The sequence below is a fragment of the Doryrhamphus excisus genome, chromosome 19, assembly GCF_030265055.1.
Source record: "Doryrhamphus excisus isolate RoL2022-K1 chromosome 19, RoL_Dexc_1.0, whole genome shotgun sequence".
Taxonomy (NCBI): domain Eukaryota; kingdom Metazoa; phylum Chordata; class Actinopteri; order Syngnathiformes; family Syngnathidae; genus Doryrhamphus; species Doryrhamphus excisus.
In genome coordinates this window covers 14938924-14956544 of record NC_080484.1, presented here as the reverse complement: position 1 = coordinate 14956544, position 17621 = coordinate 14938924, and the positions used below count along the sequence as shown (strand labels likewise).

Below are 17621 nucleotides of genomic sequence, written 5' to 3'. Positions count from 1 at the left end.
ATGATTTAGTGTCCACGTAGAACAGAGATGTTGGTGAACCAGGCTTGTGTCGTGTCGTGTCAGGTGAACAAGGAATGCGTGCGAGGTCTGTGGGCGGGCCAGCAGCAGGAACTGGTCTTCCTCAGGAACCGCAACCCGGAACGCGGCAGCATCCAGAACGCCAAGCAGGCGCTACGCAACATGATCAACTCCTCGTGCGACCAGCCCATCGGCTACCCCATCTACGTGTCGCCCCTCACCACCTCGTACTGCGACTCCCACCCCCAGTTGGGACACGTCCTGGGCGGGCCCATCAGCATCGCAAACATCCGAAACTTTGTTGTCAGCACCTGGCACAGGTACTCAAACTTTTATTCCTTTCGAATGAAATACTATTCCTAGTATTGGGCGCCCTGTCGACGTAGTACTCAGCGTGGGATCGTCGTCTGTTCTTCCCAGATTACGGAAAGGCTGCGGTGCCGGCTGCAACAGCGGAGGGAATATCGAGGATTCCGACGCCGGGGGTCTCTCCTGCGCCGACTCGCAGCAGAGCTCCGTGTCTCAGGCCCCCCCGCACTCCTCCCATCCTCGTGGCCTTGGTGAGGAACGTCAGGGTTGCTGATTTTCCATGTGGAACAGGTCTGCTGCAAGTAGACCTATTTTCCCGTTCTTTGGGCTGCGTAGAGACGTATATCGAGACATATGGCGATCATCGGGCCGCAGCTGTCATCATCACCTCGCCATCAGACTCTGAGGTTGGACTTTGTGTCCCCTAGGCTCCAGCCAGAGTTCCCAGTCGGTCCAGTCGGGCCCCGTCCGCCACTCGCCCGCCCGAGCCTCCACGACCAGCCGGTCTTCGTCATACCGCGGCGGCCGGCGCTCGTCGCCGCGTACGTCGGCAACAGGACCGGAACCGTGTCGCCGCTCGTCTGGCGGCCAGCCGTCTTCGCTCCCGTCTTCTCTGCAGCTGCGTCTAGGCTCCACCTCAGACCCGGCCGGCCCCGCCTCCTCCCTCTCCGGCCATAGTGTCCCCCCGTGTAAGCGCCACACACTAGCGGGCCTCGTGACGGATCCCCTCGGCCAGCAGCATCTTCACCACCATCATCATCATCATCACCCGCAGCAGCACAACCCCGCGGTGTCCTCCGTCAGGAGGGACGACATCTCCTACAGAGTACAGGTGCGTAGCTCGCATCATCTCCTCCTCTTTGGCGGCCATCTTGAACCACTGTTGCGTTGGGTGTGCAGATTACGGACCCCGGTCAGGTGCTGGAGAACATCAACGTGTCCAAACGCAAAGAACTCCAGTGGCCTGACGAGACGCTGAGACTGAGGGCGGGGCGCACCTGCTGGAGGGACTGGAGCCCCCAAGAGGGCATGGAAGGACACGTAAGTACAGACCCCACACCCATGTCTTCCTCCAGCTGAGAGTGGGGGGGGGGCAAAAACACTTGACTCACTAACATATACTACTTCTTTATCACATACTACAGTATTAATTGGCCCTGTACCCTAGAAAGCGCCCATGAATGATACGGGAAAAGGCCCAAATGATACTGAAATATTTCAATATTTCTGAAATATTGGGACTTTATTCCTATAATATTAGGACTTTATTTCTGAAATATTGGGACTTTATTCCTATAATTTTGGGACTTTATTTCTGAAATATTGGGACTTTATTCCTATAATATTGGGACTTTATTTCTGAAATATTGGGACTTTATTTCTGAAATATTGGGACTTTATTTCTGAAATATTGGGACTTTATTCCTATAATATTGGGACTTTATTCCTATAATATTAGGACTTTATTTCTGAAATATTGGGACATTATTCCTATAATATTAGGACTTTATTTCTGAAATATTGGGACTTTATTCCTATAATATTGGGACTTTATTTCTGAAATATTGGGACTTTATTCCTATAATATTAGGACTTTATTTTTGAAATATTGGGACTTTATTCCTATAATATTGGGACTTTATTCCTATAATATTAGGACTTTATTTCTGAAATATTGGGACTTTATTCCTATAATATTAGGACTTTATTTCTGAAATATTGGGACTTTATTCCTATAATATTGGGACTTTATTCTCATAATATTCCACCTTTATTTTCATAATAATGGACCTGATTGAAATCTTAAGACCAGTGTAAGACTAGCTAGAATAAACATTTAGCACATTAGGACCTTATGAGGTTCTAAGTAGATCTAAGTCAGTTCTAAGTGGATCAGATCTGTCTTCTATATTTCCCCAACATGACCACTTTATTTAGTGTTTGTCTTAATATCACACATGACTTTAAAAAGACTATTTATATGAAGGTGTACACCAGGGCTGATGTTTTTGAATGTCATTTAGTAATCTTCAGTCAGCTGTTCTCCAGACGCTGCTGCTGATGTTGGTCTCTGGTGACCTGCTGTAAAGATAAAAGTCCCTGCTGACCTACTTTAATTCCCTCACAGTCACACCCTCCCACCATCATGGGACAAAGGTCCAACATGACTAGAGAGACAATGTTGACATAATTAGGAAATAAAAAAACATGAATGAATTGGGGGGGAATCAGAATAAAGTCCAAATCTTGGAGAAGAGAGAAGAATCATGAGAAGTTCTACCCTGACCCACAAGAAGGTATCAAAGATAACATTACTGTCAATCAAGGATCCATCCCCTCCACAGGTCGTTCACCGCTGGGTGCCCCGCTGCCGAGACCCGGCCAAGCGTTCCCACACGGACAAGACCATCCTGCTGGTTCAGGTGGAAGATAAGCTGGTGCCCATCATGGAGACCGGCGTCATCGAACTGGGAGCCGAGGTTTGACGGGAAAAAAACCAAACAAAAGGCAAGCGTCATGGCCCGACCATCTTCCTCCTCATCTTCCTCCTCCCGCACCGCCTGCCTTGCTTTGCCAAAATGCTGCATGACGCTTCAACGTTGCTTCTTTTCTATGCACCTCATTCGACACGTCTGTGGAGGGGCGGAGAAACATGGCGGCCGTAAGGCTTCCCCGCACACGTACCAACGTTTTCTTTTTTTTTTTTGGCTGCCAAGACGACCTTTCCAGTTGGACCTTTCATTTTGTTACTCGGAAAACAGACAAAAGTTGCACTATTTTATTTTCTCCTTGTTGTTTTTCAGTCATGCACTACAATCAATCTTATTTATGGACACGGACATGACATGGACACAAACATGGCCACAAAACATGAACATGTCATGGACACAAACAGGACATGGACACGGACACTATATGGACATGGACGCGACATGGACATGGACACAACCATGACACGGACATGACATGGACACAGACATGGACATGGACACAGACATGGACACGACACCTACATGGACACGACACCTACATGGACACGACACCTACATGGACACGGACACAACCATGACACGGACATGACATGGACATGGACACAACCATGACATGGACACGGACATGACATGGACATAGACACCTACATGGACACGGACATGACATGGACATGACACCTACATGGACACGGACATGACGTGGACATGGACACAACCATGACATGGACACGGACATGACACCTACATGGACACTGACATGGAAACCGGACATGACATGGATATGGACACAACCATGACATAGACATGGACATGACACCTACATGGACACGGACATGGAAACCGGACATGACATGGACATGGACACAACCATGACACGGACATGACATGGACATGGACACAACCATGACACGGACATGACATGACATGGACATGGACACAACCATGACACGAACATGACATGGACATGGACACAACCATGACACGGACATGACATGGACATGGACACAACCATGACATGGACATGGACACAACCATGACATGGACACAACCATGACATGGACATGGACACAGCCATGACACGGACACGGACATGGACATGGACATGGACATGGACACGGACATGGACATGGAAACAAACATGACACGGACACAAACATGGACATGACATGGACACAAACATGGACACGGACATGGACATGAATGGCCATGGTTACTGATGCCTTGGAAAGGAACATTTCCAAAAATGTTTTCTTTATTTCTTCTTCTTTCCTTGCTGAACTTGAAAAGAACTTTTTACTGTAAGACTAATATCCATATATATATATATATATATAAATATATATACAGTATATATATTTACAGAAATATATATATCATGTCAGTGTATAAAGTATTTGGTTTTGGATATTTATTACTGTCAACATGATATTTACAGATTGTTACCATCTTTTTTCTCCCTTTGCTTTTTGAGACAGACTGGGGGGGGACTGGGGATTGGGGGGGGGGTGGATTGTTGAATTACTGAACTGAATTCCTTTTCTATATTCACAGAAATTAAAGTGCAATTTATTGCAGACATTTTGGCCTCCTGCTCCTTCTTCAAGTTAGTTAGTCTTCACCAACACTTCCGGTTTCCTCCCACATTCCAAAAACATGCTAGCTTCATTGGCCACTCCAAATTGTCCATAGGTATGAATGTGAGTGTGAATGGTTGTTTGTCTATATGTGCCCTGTGATTGGCTGGCCACCAGTCCGGGCCTCTGGTCCGAGGACAGCTGGGATAGGCTCCAGCATATTCCTACCCTAGTGAGGATAAGCGGCATAGAAAAACAATGGCTGGGATATTTCAACTTAATGTTATTAAAAATATGTTATTTTTCCCACAAATGTTATTCTTTTTCTCCTTAAATTGTAACATTTTTATATTGACTTTATTTCCATAATAATATAAATTTTCCCTAAAATTAAATGTCCAAAATTGACGACTATGGTTTTTATAATATTACTTTTTTTCTTGAATATTCCAACTTTATACTTTTTCCTCATTACACTGTTGCTCTTGTAAAATGGCAAGTTTTTGTTCTTTCATTTTAAATATTTTTTCCTTTTAAAATTCTGACTTTATTTTTGTAAAATTACATTTTTCCTGTTTTTTTATTTCTACTTTTGTCTTGTAAATGTTCTTATGACTTTATACCCATCATAACTTTTCCCCAATCTAATTAAACATTATTAAACATAACGTTGTTTTCTGTTTCTCATAATATCATGAGTTTTTGTTAGAAAATTATTGAATATTTCAAATATTTCGTTCCTAAAATTATGTTATATCACAAATGTATTCTTGTAAAACGAGGGCTTTTTGGATAAACATGTTTAGTTTAAAGTTTAAAGATAAGGCATATTTGACAGATCAAATCAAAGTTTATTTTTTTAATCGGTTTCAGTCAAATTCATGCTTGTCTGAGAGCACATGACTCGTTCCAGGTAAACCCCGCCCCCTCCGTCCTCTGATTGGCTGCCGCTCTGGCATTCCAGCCTGGTGTTTTTCCCAGACGTCACATATAAATAACGCCGATGTGAGCCGGACGAGGTTAAAGAACTGTTCCCCTTCGCGCGTCGTCACATCTCCACCGCCAGAGACAGGTAACAACAATGTGTTCTTTCCAGCACAAATGTTTGACGTTATTTAAGCAGCCTTTTGAGCCTTAAAAAGCTGCTTCCTGTGTGGCTAACTTGCTAGCATAGCACCGGGAGAATGGATGTCATGTGACATCCATATCGACTTTTGTGGCGTTTTGTGCTCCACTGACCTTATTTAAAATAAACCATAACAATAGCCTTTAAGCGATACTAGCTCCTGTTTATATGTGTTCAACAACAGACGGAAATGGGTACTCTAGTCCTTCCTGTCCTGCTGGGACTCTTCCTGGCTTTGGCCAACTCCTTCCCCACCCAGGAACCGGAAGAGGGGAAAAACTGGGTGGTGATTGTGGCGGGTTCTGCTTCTTGGTACAACTACAGACATCAGGTGCGACATGACGTCATTTCAGTTCTTCCTGTTTGTTGACAGCATAGGAATTATTAATTCACCATATTTATCTGATACCTTAGCGCTTGTGCAAGTGTAAAAATAAGCAAAGCATCTTATTATAAGGGAGCTCGGGGCTGGCCAAAGTGCAAACCTCAGCACATTGTCAAAATACAATTAAACAGCAAAAATAATGTCCAAATATGAAAGGTTCTCATAATAATAAGACATATACAAGTGGTGATCTTACAAGAAAAAAAATTGATTTCAGAAGCATCAAGTTGAAATATTAAAGAAAATTATTTTTATTTGGTCAAAAGTAAAAAAAACACACAAAAAAACAACTAAAATATGTGCAATTAGGTTGGAAAAAATGTTCTAATATTATGAGAATAATGTCCAAATATGAGAGGTTCTCATAATCATAAGACATATACAAGTGGTGATCTTACAAGAAAAAAGTCATACATTTACAAGAATACAATTTGATTTCAGAAGCATCAAGTTGAAATATTAAAGAAAATTATTTTTATTTGGTCAAAAGTAAAAAAAAAAAAAAAACACACAAAAAAACAACTAAAATATGTGCAATTAGGTTGGGAAAAATGTTCTAATATTATGAGAATAATGTCCAAATATGAGAGGTTCTCATAATCATAAGACATATACAAGTGGTGATCTTACAAGAATACAATTTGATTTCAGAAGCATCAAGTTGAAATATTAAAGAAAATTATTTTTATTTGGTCAAAAGTAAAAAAAAAAAACACAAAAAAAACAACTAAAATATGTGCAATTCGGTTGGGAAAAATGTTCTAATATTATGAGAATAATGTCCAAGTATGAGAGGTTCTCATAATCATAAGACATATACAAGTGGTGATCTTACAAGAAAAAAGTCATACATTTACAAGAATACAATTTGATTTCAGAAGCATCAAGTTGAAATATTAAAGAAAATTATTTTTATTTGGTCAAAAGTAAAAAAAAATAAATAAAAAAAAAATAAAATATGTGCAATTAGGTTGGGAAAAATATTCTAATATTATGATAATAAAGTCCAAATATTAGGAGAGTAAAGCTTTAATAAATAGACATAAAATGGTCGTTTCTACAAGAAAATAGGTGGTGATTTGACCAGAATAAATTCATATTATGATAATAATATTGTAGAAGCATGACGTTGCAATATTAAAGAAAGCATGTTTTCAAAAGGAGTACTGTCATAATAAAAAAGTACATAAAAAAAGAATAAATGTGCCATTACACGCTTGTACAAACAAACACAAAAGTGGCCCCCCCGCCTCTTTCTTCTGCAGCATACGGCCCCTGCTGGAAACCAGTTTTCATGTGAAGAGTTGAATATTTGAAATACTACCTTGTGTATACAGTATTTATACATTCAACATTCTAGATTAAAACGCATGTGTGTGCATGGCAGGCTGACGCATGCCACGCCTACCAGATCGTCCACAAGAACGGCATCCCGGATGAGCAGATCGTGGTCATGATGATGGATGACCTGGCAGACGCTGACGAGTAAGTACATCCACCTCATCGGGAGGTTGCCTACAGCCACAGCGCTTAAGGCCAAAGTTTGCTTAAGTTGACGTGCCGCTATCTTGCTTTATTTATTTCTGTATTAAAAATGTACATATTATTTCTCATGTATATAACATGCATTTAATGCATTTTACTTTGGTGAGGTTGACGTATTAAAGGAAAAATATGTCATTTTAAAAATGATCAACAACAAATTAAGCTTGGACAAATTCAGTTGTATTAAAAATCTCACATATTAGTCATCATTATGACATATTTACAAGAAGAAAGCAGAAGAAGAAAGGAAAGGATGGGCATCAAGTCAGGATATTGTCCGGGTAAAGTCTTAAAGATGAGAAAAAGGAGTAGGAGAATGTTGACGTATGTCCAAAATAATTGTTGTCTTTTGTTAAAAAAGGTTATAATATATATGATAAATGTGAATATGCTGATAAGCAAGTCGTGATATTAATATCAGAGAAGAAAATAATGCTATGAATGGTTTCAGCTGAAAATACGACCTCATTGTCCTGAAACGAGGAAGTTTTCTGGGTTGTTGTTCTTCATTTCCTCTGCTTGTTCTGACTATTCCTCTTTTTCTTACGCTATTTTTCCAACACCCCTTTTCCAAAAGCGGCAACTGGTTTTGTTTGTTTTTCATCATAGTATGACTATGAAGAAAAGAAATCATTCTTTTCCTTTCATATTTGATGCTATAAAAGTAACTCCTCATATTATGACATTATTCATGCAACATTTTATATTATATTTTGGTGGAATGATATTTGTGGAATGAGCCTTATGTAGGATGTATGATGTCAGGTGGGAGGATGGAAATAATGTCTTGGTGTTGTCGGGAGGTTTGAGATTTGTGATTGAAATCCATCAAGTGAAGGCAGAAAGCCAGCGTGGAAGTAGAAACATTTCTACATATCATGTGATGAATCTGCATCTACTTCCTCCTTTCTCACTGAGGGAATCTTTGGCTCGTGTTTGCACGAGAATTGAGGCATGAATGTTGACATGAACCAGCTTTTTTTTTTCTGCTGACACATCAAAATGTGCACAGCTGCTGCACAAACAAGATAAGGAGTCTCACCATGACGCTTTCATCCAGTCACTCATCCCTCCCTGATGGCACTGTGTTGGTTCCTAACCCCACTGGTAGAAGTACCATGCCTTCTCAATACACTTTCCAACATGATTAGAGCCCTCTAGACATTAAATAACATCCACACAGTAACCTTTACACTCATTAATTCATTCATTCATTTTCTACTGCTTATCCTCACGAGGCTTGCGGGGGATGCTGGAGCCTATCCCAGCTGTCTTTGGGCAAGAGGCGGGGTACCCGGAGAAAACCCACGCATGCACGGGGAGAACATGCAAACTCCACACAGAGATGGCTGAGGGTGGAACCTTTACACTCCTATTAGCCAATATAGTAGACATCATCAGAAAAAATAAGACATAGAAAACCTTTTACCACCTTCTAAATACACTTTTTAACATGATTAGAGCCCTCTAGACACAAAATAACACCCCTATAGTCACCTTTACACTCATATTAACCAATATAGTAGACATCATAAGAGAAAATAAGACATGGAAAAATCTGTTTACCGCGTTCTAAATACACTTTTTAACATGATTAGAGCCCTCTAGACATGAAATAACACCCCTATAGTCACCTTTACACTCATATTAACCAATATAGTAGACATCATAAGAGAAAATAAGACATAGAAAACCTGTTTACCACCTTCTAAATACACTTTTTAACATGATTAGAGCCCTATAGACATGAAATAACACCCCTATAGTTTATTAACCAATATAGTAGACATCATAGGAGAAAATAAGACATAAAAAACCTGTTTACCTCCTTCTAAATACACTTTTTAACATGATTAGAGCCCTTTAGACATGAAATAACACCCATATAGTCACCTTTACACTCATATTAACCAATATAGTAGACATCATAAGAGAAAATAAGACATAGAAAACCTGTTTACCACCTTCTACGTTCATCGCGCCTCAAAAAATGGCCGCCGTTAAAGGAAACTTCCATGAACATGTTTGTAACTTTGACAGCCCTAAAATATATATATTATGTGTATATATATATATATGGGATGACTGTAGACTGTTTCCCACAGGATTGCAACCTATCTGTGGTGCAGGCTTCTAGCTATGACACAAAACTGCAGCTTTTTGAAATGGATCTTTTTGGATTTTTTATCATTGTTCGACATGTGACGTTTTTAGCGATGCCACATGACATTATTGACTCCCGGGTGCCCTTTTGTCTTACACGGGTGATAAGAAAACCTCTGAATCAATGGAAGACACAGATAGACAGGTCTGCTGCTGTCTGTAAGAAAGTAGGGCAAGGTTTTTGGTTGGATAGGTCTGAGCTTTATCAGTTTTCATGGGCTTTGTAGTTAACGTTTAACTTGAAATGACTTTTTCAGCAGATTCTTGGCTCGTGCCCATGGTGTCTCCTCACACGCTGAGGAGACCTCACAGCTAGGAGACCAGGGTTCAATTCCACCCTCGGCCATTTCTGTGTCGAGTTTGCATGTTCTCCGGGTTTTCTCCGGGTACTCTGGTTTCCTCCCACATTCCAAAAACATGCTAGGTTAATTAGCGACTCCAAATTGTCCATAGGTATGAATGTGAGTGTGAATGGTTGTTTGTCTATATGTGCCCCTGTGATTGGCTGACCACCAGTTCAGGGTGTACCCTGTCTCTCGCCCGAAGACAGCTGGGATAGGCTCCAGCACCGTCGCGACCCTCGTGAGGAAAAGCGGTAGAAAATGAACAAATGAACGAACGACTCTTTTGGCTCGGGTCACTAAAAAGTGGCGCCTCTGATTTCTTGTTGTCTTAAATGAAGTCATTGAATCCCAGCCATTCTTCTAGGGACAGACGATGTTTCAAGGCACACAGATTATTGTGTCCTTAGGCTATATAAACATGGAACCTACCAAAAGAAGGACTCATCTTTCCTCAGGAAACATTGTGTTCTTCAGCAAAGTATCAGTTGACTTGTGAAAAGATACATTTCAAGCATAACTTTCATTTGGACACAATACATCCATCACAGCTTCTTAGCTTTAGCATCAGAAGGGCTGGCCGTGTCAATGCCTGACAGAAATCACCATCTGGAAAAGATCTTGTATTTATAGCCTGGCGTCTTCAACCGATGTCTGTCTGTCCCAGTTAGTGTGATCAGCTGACGACACCTTGTCCTTCCTGCAGGAACCCAACCCCCGGCATCCTGATCAACAGGCCCAACGGTACCGACGTCTACAAGGGCGTGGTCAAGGACTACACTGCTGAAGTCAGTCGTCATCCACATCACTGTCTAGCATGTACTTTTGCACCACACTCAATGTGTGTGTGTGTGTGTGTGTGTGTGTGTGTGCAGGCAGTGACTCCAGAGAACTTCCTGGCTGTCCTGCGGGGTGACGCCTCCAAAGTCAAAGGTGGTTCAGGCAAAGTGTTGAAGAGGTGAGTGATTGATGGAAAACCAAATTTTTTAATTCAGCGTATCATAAAGTTTTATCTTGCTACTTTTTATCGCCGCAGTGGCCCGAACGACCACATCTTTGTTTACTTCACTGACCACGGCGCACCCGGAATTCTGGCTTTCCCCATTGGAGAGGTGGGCATCCTTTCTTTCTTTGGTAAATGCAAGATGGAAGGGTACCATGGAATACCATGGAAGGGTTTGAATGACTTCAAGAATACTCGCACACTAACGTTAGCATGCTAACGCCTCTCACAATAGCGCAATTTATTTGTATAAGTTCCTACCCTGAAAGTATAATTGTTAGCATGCTAAAATGATAACACCTTGCATGATACTGTGTCCACTTAAGTTAAGTTCATCTTATAATTTTTTTTAAATGCTAGTCTGCTCATCTTAGGATGCTAGCAATGCTCACGTTAGCGTTATAACACCTAGCATAATAGTGTCTATCCATGAAAATGGCAAAAAAAATGCTACCGTTCTAATGTTTACAAGCTGGTAATGCTAACATGAGAATGTTAGCATGCTAACACCTAGCATAATAGTGTCTATCCATGTAAATGGCAAAAAAAATGCTGCTGTTCTAATGTTTACATGCTGGTAATGCTAACATGAGAATGTTAGCATGCTAACACCTAGCATAATAGTGTCTATCCATGTAAATGGATAAAAAAATGCTACTGTTCTAATGTTTACATGCTGGTAATGCTAACATGAGAATGTTAGCATGCTAACACCTAGCATAATAGTACAAAATGTTCTATCCATGAAAATATTTTTTAAATGCTCGTATTCTATTGTTAGCATACTAGCAATGCTAACATGCAAATGTTAGCCGTAAAAAAATATATAATAATAATTTAAAAAGCTGTAATTTTTATAGGAATAAAGTTGGAAAATAAAAAAAACACCAGAATTGTGAAAAAAAAAGCTGTAATTTTTCTAGGAATGAAGTTGGTAGATTAAAAAACCAACCGAAGAATGGAAAAAAGGAGCTTTAATTTTATGGGAATTAATTGAAAATATGAAAAAAAAGTAAATAGAAAAACAGAAAGTTGTGGGTTTGAAAAAAAAAAAAAGCCTGTACATGGTATCAGATGGTCACCGCCATGTCGTCTTTGCAGCTGCACGTCAAAGACCTCCAGGACACAATCAAGTACATGCACGACAATAAGAAGTACAAGAAGGTCAGTACCTCATCAGCATGAATACTAGTACTTCTCATGCTAATACTAATAGCGCTATGTGTCAGATGGTGCTGTACATAGAAGCGTGCGAGTCCGGATCAATGATGAACCACCTGCCTGATGACATTGACGGTGAGTTGACCTTGAAGCCCGATAGCATCCTAGGTTACTTAGTGCATCTTTGTGTCACGTGACAAAAAAAAGTAGCAACCACTTTCTACAAATATTACTTAACAAGAAAATTGCAAAAACAAAAACATCTGCATATTTGGAAGTGAGCCCTGAAAGAAGTTTGGGATGGCTCTGAACGCTTGAGGACCTCCTTATATGGGCGTGCCCAGGTACAAGCTGTACAAGCTTTCAAACGCAGCATGTGTTTGCTTATAGTTTACGCCACCACGGCCGCCAACGCCCACGAGTCGTCGTACGCCTGCTACTACGACTCCGAGCGGGACACCTACCTGGGAGACTGGTACAGCGTCAACTGGATGGAAGACTCCGACCAGGTGAGTGGATCTCAAACACGCGTCATGATTCATGGACAGCTATATGATTATTAATATTGCTATTACTAACCACTAATTACAACCAAATTGTACACTAAGCCTAAAGGAGGGGCTGTCACATGGTCTTCATTTATGACCTTTGACTTATGACCTATAACAGTCTGACCTTTGTGGTCATAAATCACATTTTGATTAGGGCTGTCAAATGATTGCAATTTTTAATCGTGGTTTTCAAATTAATTAATCACGATTTAATCAAAGATCCGAGTTGCACGGTGGACAGGTGGTTTCGCGAGATCCATAAATGGTGTTTGAATTACACTGTACACCAGGGGTCTCAAACACGCGGCCCGCGGGCCAAATGTGGCCCGCAGGACACTACTTTGAGGCCCCCCGCCTTGATATGAAAGTTTAATATAAGTTTGATATGGATGCTGTATGGTATCATGTACCCAGAAAAAATTATTACGTTTGATTCATGTTCATGTTAAAGGTTAAATAACTGTTAATAGTTATCCTCCCTATCTGTGTGGAAGTGGTAAGTTTTTGGCTATTTAAGTTTAAAAGGATGAAGGCCGTTAATACGGTTGTAGCGCTAGTCATACCTCTGTATAGAGCTGTTGGACGCCTTGCGTAGATGTTCACCTTGCGCTTGTCAATCCTCGGAATCTACGTCGTCCTCCTCCGGTTCAAACGGCGTGCAGCACTCACACCGATTCCTCGTCCGATAGCGAGCTGTGAAGCTTGCATCCGTCTGTGATCGCTACACTCGATAATGCAGGCCGCACGCTTCTCAACAGTGAACTCGGCAACCTCTACTGGTCACATCACAAATTGCATTAAAAAACACAAATAAAATTTTTTTTTAAATAATAATAATAATAAAAAAACACAAATAAAACTTTGTCTCTAACCATCATCTTTGAAAAAAATATATATGTTATAAAAAATATACTGGTGATGATGCAACCTCACAATAGAGGAGATCATGTTTGGTGCAGTTTTATGATTGAGCTTGAAGTTGGCACTGCATCATGCCGACAGCTGTTGGTGAGCTACATGGGAGGGGTCAAATATGAGAAAGTGCCCCCCCACCCCCACCCCGCCCAGAATGATGCTTGTTGAATGAGTAGCCGCTGGTTGTCAAGCTAGGCACGGTTCTTCGGGAAGGAGACTTCTTTCATCCAGGTCTTGGGTGTGGCTGGTTTTGACTTAGTCTTGTGATGTTTGCGTGCCCAGGAGGACCTCTCCAAGGAAACTCTCCTCAAACAGTTCAAGATCGTCAGGAGTCACACCAACACCAGCCACGTGCAGCAGTTCGGAAACAAAGTCAGGCAACGCCACACGCACAAAAAAAAAAAAAAAATCCACAACGCCAGACTTCAACATCTCACTCCTCTTCATCTTGTCAGACTATGGCCCACATGAAGGTGGCCACCTTTCAGGGAAACCCCAAGACCGTCAGCCCGCCCGGTGTCCCTCTGCCGCCCGTCGCCGACCCGGACTTGACACCGAGCCCCGACGTCCCTCTGGCTATCCTGAAGAGGAAGCTGATGGCGTCCAACGACATCAAAGAAGCCAGGGAGCTGCTGACGGAAATAGACGCTCACTTGAAGGTGAAGACCATCAAATTCAAACTTTATTGATACAGCACTTTCCGTACACAATATACTGAGAATAAACACACACGTGAACATGCTAACCATGAACATGCTGACCACCATCAGATCAGGGAGATGCTGGCCGCCACTATGCGTCACATCGCCGTCAGGGTGACGGGCGACAGGGCGGAGGCCGATGAGGTGGTGCAGGAGAGACGGGATCTGTCAGAGCACGAGTGCTACCGGGCCACCGTGGACCACTACAAGCACACCTGCTTCAACTGGAACAAAGCTGAGGTAGCAACAACAACAATGACACTCAATGGTTCCGCATGTCGCACAACAAACAGGAAGTGGCACATCTTCACTGAATGCACCTTGGTTCTCCTTTCGACCTCCACGTCAGATCAGACTTCCTCTCAGGTGGTTGCTCTCCACCAAGTACTCATTTGTATTTGTATTGTGTTGCAGTACGAATACGCTTTAAGACATCTCTACGTCCTCCTCAACTTGTGCCAGAGAGGATACAGCGCCCACAGGTAGTATTATGATTAGCATGAATACTACTACTGATGTACCGTATATCATAAGGTTGGACTACTCAAGACCAATATGGTACTAATATCATTTAGATGGCAGTGGAGGGGGTACACACCTGGAAGGTTAGAGGGACTGGAACTAGTTGGGATGGGATTCATTAGTGGAAGCATCATGGAATACCATGACATGACTACTACTGTACTACTATCATGGAATACCGTGGCATGACTACTATTGTACTACGATCATGGAATACCATGACATGACTACTATTGTACTACGATCATGGAATACCATGACATGACTACTATTGTACTACGATCATGGAATACCATGACATGACTACTAGTACATGACTACTACTATCATGAAATACCATGACACGACTACTAGTACATGACTACTACTATCATGAAATGACATGACTACTATTGTACTACAATCATGGAATACCATGACATGACTACTACTATCATGGAATACCATGACATGACTACTAGTACATGACCACTACTATCATGAAATACCATGACATGACTACTATTGTACTACGATCATGGAATACCATGACATGACTACTACTATCATGGAATACCATGACATGACTACTATTGTACTACAATCATGGAATACCATGACATGACTACTATTGTACTACAATCATGGAATACCATGACATGACTACTATTATACTACTATCATGGAATACCATGACATGACTACTAGTACATGACTACTCCTATCATGAAATACCATGACATGACTACTAGTACATGACTACTACTATCATGAAATACCATGATATGACTAGTACATGACTACTACTATCATGAAATACCATGACATGACTACTAGTACATGACTACTACTATCATGAAATACCATGACATGACTACTAGTACATGACTACTACTATCATGAAATACCGTGACATGACTACTAGTACATGACTACTACTATCATGAAATACCATGACATGACTACTAGTACATGACTACTACTAACATGAAATACCATGACATGACTACAAGTACATGACTACTACTATCATGAAATACCATGACATGACTACAAGTACATGACTACTACTATCATGAAATACCATGACATGACTACTGGTACATGACTACTACTATCATGAAATACCATGATATGACTACTAGTACATGACTACTACTATCACGAAATACCATGACATGACTACTAGTACATGACTACTACTATCATGAAATACCATGACATGACTACTAGTACATGACTACTACTATCATGTAATACCATGACATGACTACTAGTACATGACTACTACTATCATGTAATACCATGACATGACTACTAGTACATGACTACTACTATCATGGAATACCATGACATGACTACTAGTACATGACTACTACTATCATGAAATACCATGACATGACTACTAGTACATGACTACTACTATCATGAAATACCATGACATGACTACTACTATCATGAAATACCATGACATGACTACTAGTACATGACTACTACTATCATGAAATACCATGACATGACTACTAGTACATGACTACTACTATCATGAAATACCATGACATGACTACTACTATCATGAAATACCATGACATGACTACTAGTACATGACTACTACTATCATGAAATACCATGACATGACTACTAGTACATGACTACTACTATCATGTAATACCATGACATGACTACTAGTACATGACTACTACTATCATGAAATACCATGACATGACTACTAGTACATGACTACTACTATCATGAAATACCATGACATGACTACTACTATCATGAAATACCATGACATGACTACTAGTACATGACTACTACTATCATGAAATACCATGACATGACTACTAGTACATGACTACTACTATCATGTAATACCATGACATGACTACTAGTACATGACTACTACTATCATGAAATACCATGACATGACTACTAGTACGTGACTACTACTATCATGAAATACCATGACATGACTGAAGTGAGATCAGATCAGGACTATAATACACGCCAGTATAATATAATAACACAACACCTTATATTCCAAGAATGCCAACTTTATTCCTTGGTTTGTTCCTATAATATTCCAACTTGTACAAGGTCTTTTACTGGAATATTTCAATTCTATACTACCAAATCCACATCATATTCTCTTCAAATGGTCTTTGTTATTATTAATTGTAGTTTGACTTTGTTCTCATAAAAGAGCTGTTTTTTCTATTTCCATTTCCCACGATGCTAAGATGACTATGTGGATGTTGTTGTGTCTGCAGCATCCAGACGGCCATGGACTCCGTGTGTTACTTCAGCAAGTAAGAAGAGGGAAAAAAAAGTAAGAAAGCCGCTGTGATGCTGGTCAATTGCTGTCTATTCACGCTTGGACTTTTTGTCTTCTGATGACTTTTCATTCTGCAGAGATTTTTTGTTTTGTTTTAAGACTTTTAAGATGAGTTGCACTTGTCAGTGTGAAGGATTAGTGAATGCCTTTTTAATGATTGTGTGCTTTTAAGGGCAACATATGTCTTTTCTTTTATGAATGTGATTATCTATCAGCTTGATGTGTGTGATGACAGCCCTCACATTAAATGTTTGCATTAAAGGTCAAGCAAACACACTGAAGATGAAGCTCATAAAGGCTTTTTCAATAAAATCTGACACACCAAAGCTGTTAGAATATTTTTCTTGTGCACTTCTAACACATACTCAAGTCACCTTTAGACGGTTGTGATCTTTCAGTACAGGAAATATTAAAATGATCCAGGTATAGATTATTGTAGCTTCACTTGGACAATTCTAGCAGACACAGAAAGGATTAATAATCAATGGAAGAATAAAC

The 17621-nt window shown here is 40.7% G+C and overlaps 2 protein-coding genes across 4 annotated transcripts in view; both read left to right on the top strand.

Annotated features, from left to right (window-relative positions):
- pcnx1 (pecanex 1) overlaps positions 1–4288 on the top strand; it is a 32201-nt gene extending 27913 nt beyond the window's left edge. For all 3 annotated transcript variants that reach the window (XM_058057054.1, XM_058057055.1, XM_058057053.1), the window contains 5 exons: positions 64–338; positions 439–578; positions 756–1159; positions 1228–1368; positions 2673–4288. In XM_058057054.1, the coding sequence (XP_057913037.1) occupies positions 64–338; positions 439–578; positions 756–1159; positions 1228–1368; positions 2673–2813 (1101 nt within the window). In that variant the 3' untranslated portion in view covers positions 2814–4288. The remainder of the gene's footprint in view (positions 1–63; positions 339–438; positions 579–755; positions 1160–1227; positions 1369–2672) is intronic.
- A 1030-nt stretch (positions 4289–5318) lies between these two features.
- On the top strand, positions 5319–17449 carry lgmn (legumain). The gene is made up of 14 exons (XM_058056312.1): positions 5319–5465; positions 5704–5850; positions 7292–7389; positions 10660–10741; positions 10829–10911; positions 10990–11065; positions 12058–12120; positions 12186–12252; positions 12508–12626; positions 13866–13955; positions 14039–14242; positions 14354–14524; positions 14699–14766; positions 17059–17449. Exons 2-14 carry the CDS (start codon positions 5710–5712, stop codon positions 17099–17101), a joined length of 1305 nt encoding a protein of 434 aa, XP_057912295.1. The 5' UTR covers positions 5319–5465; positions 5704–5709; the 3' UTR covers positions 17102–17449.
- Positions 17450–17621: the final 172 nt, after the last annotated feature.

What these genes read in the sequence shown, in the direction of transcription:
- lgmn (XM_058056312.1), top strand. Translation starts at nt 5,710, where the DNA reads ATGGGTACTCTAGTCCTTCCTGTCCTGCTGGGACTCTTCCTGGCTTTG. An exon ending in TCAGGCAAAGTGTTGAAGAG is followed by an intron (nt 10,912 to 10,989) that starts GTGAGTGATTGA and finishes TTATCGCCGCAG; the next exon opens with TGGCCCGAACGACCACATCT. An exon ending in TCAACTGGAACAAAGCTGAG is followed by an intron (nt 14,525 to 14,698) that starts GTAGCAACAACA and finishes ATTGTGTTGCAG; the next exon opens with TACGAATACGCTTTAAGACA.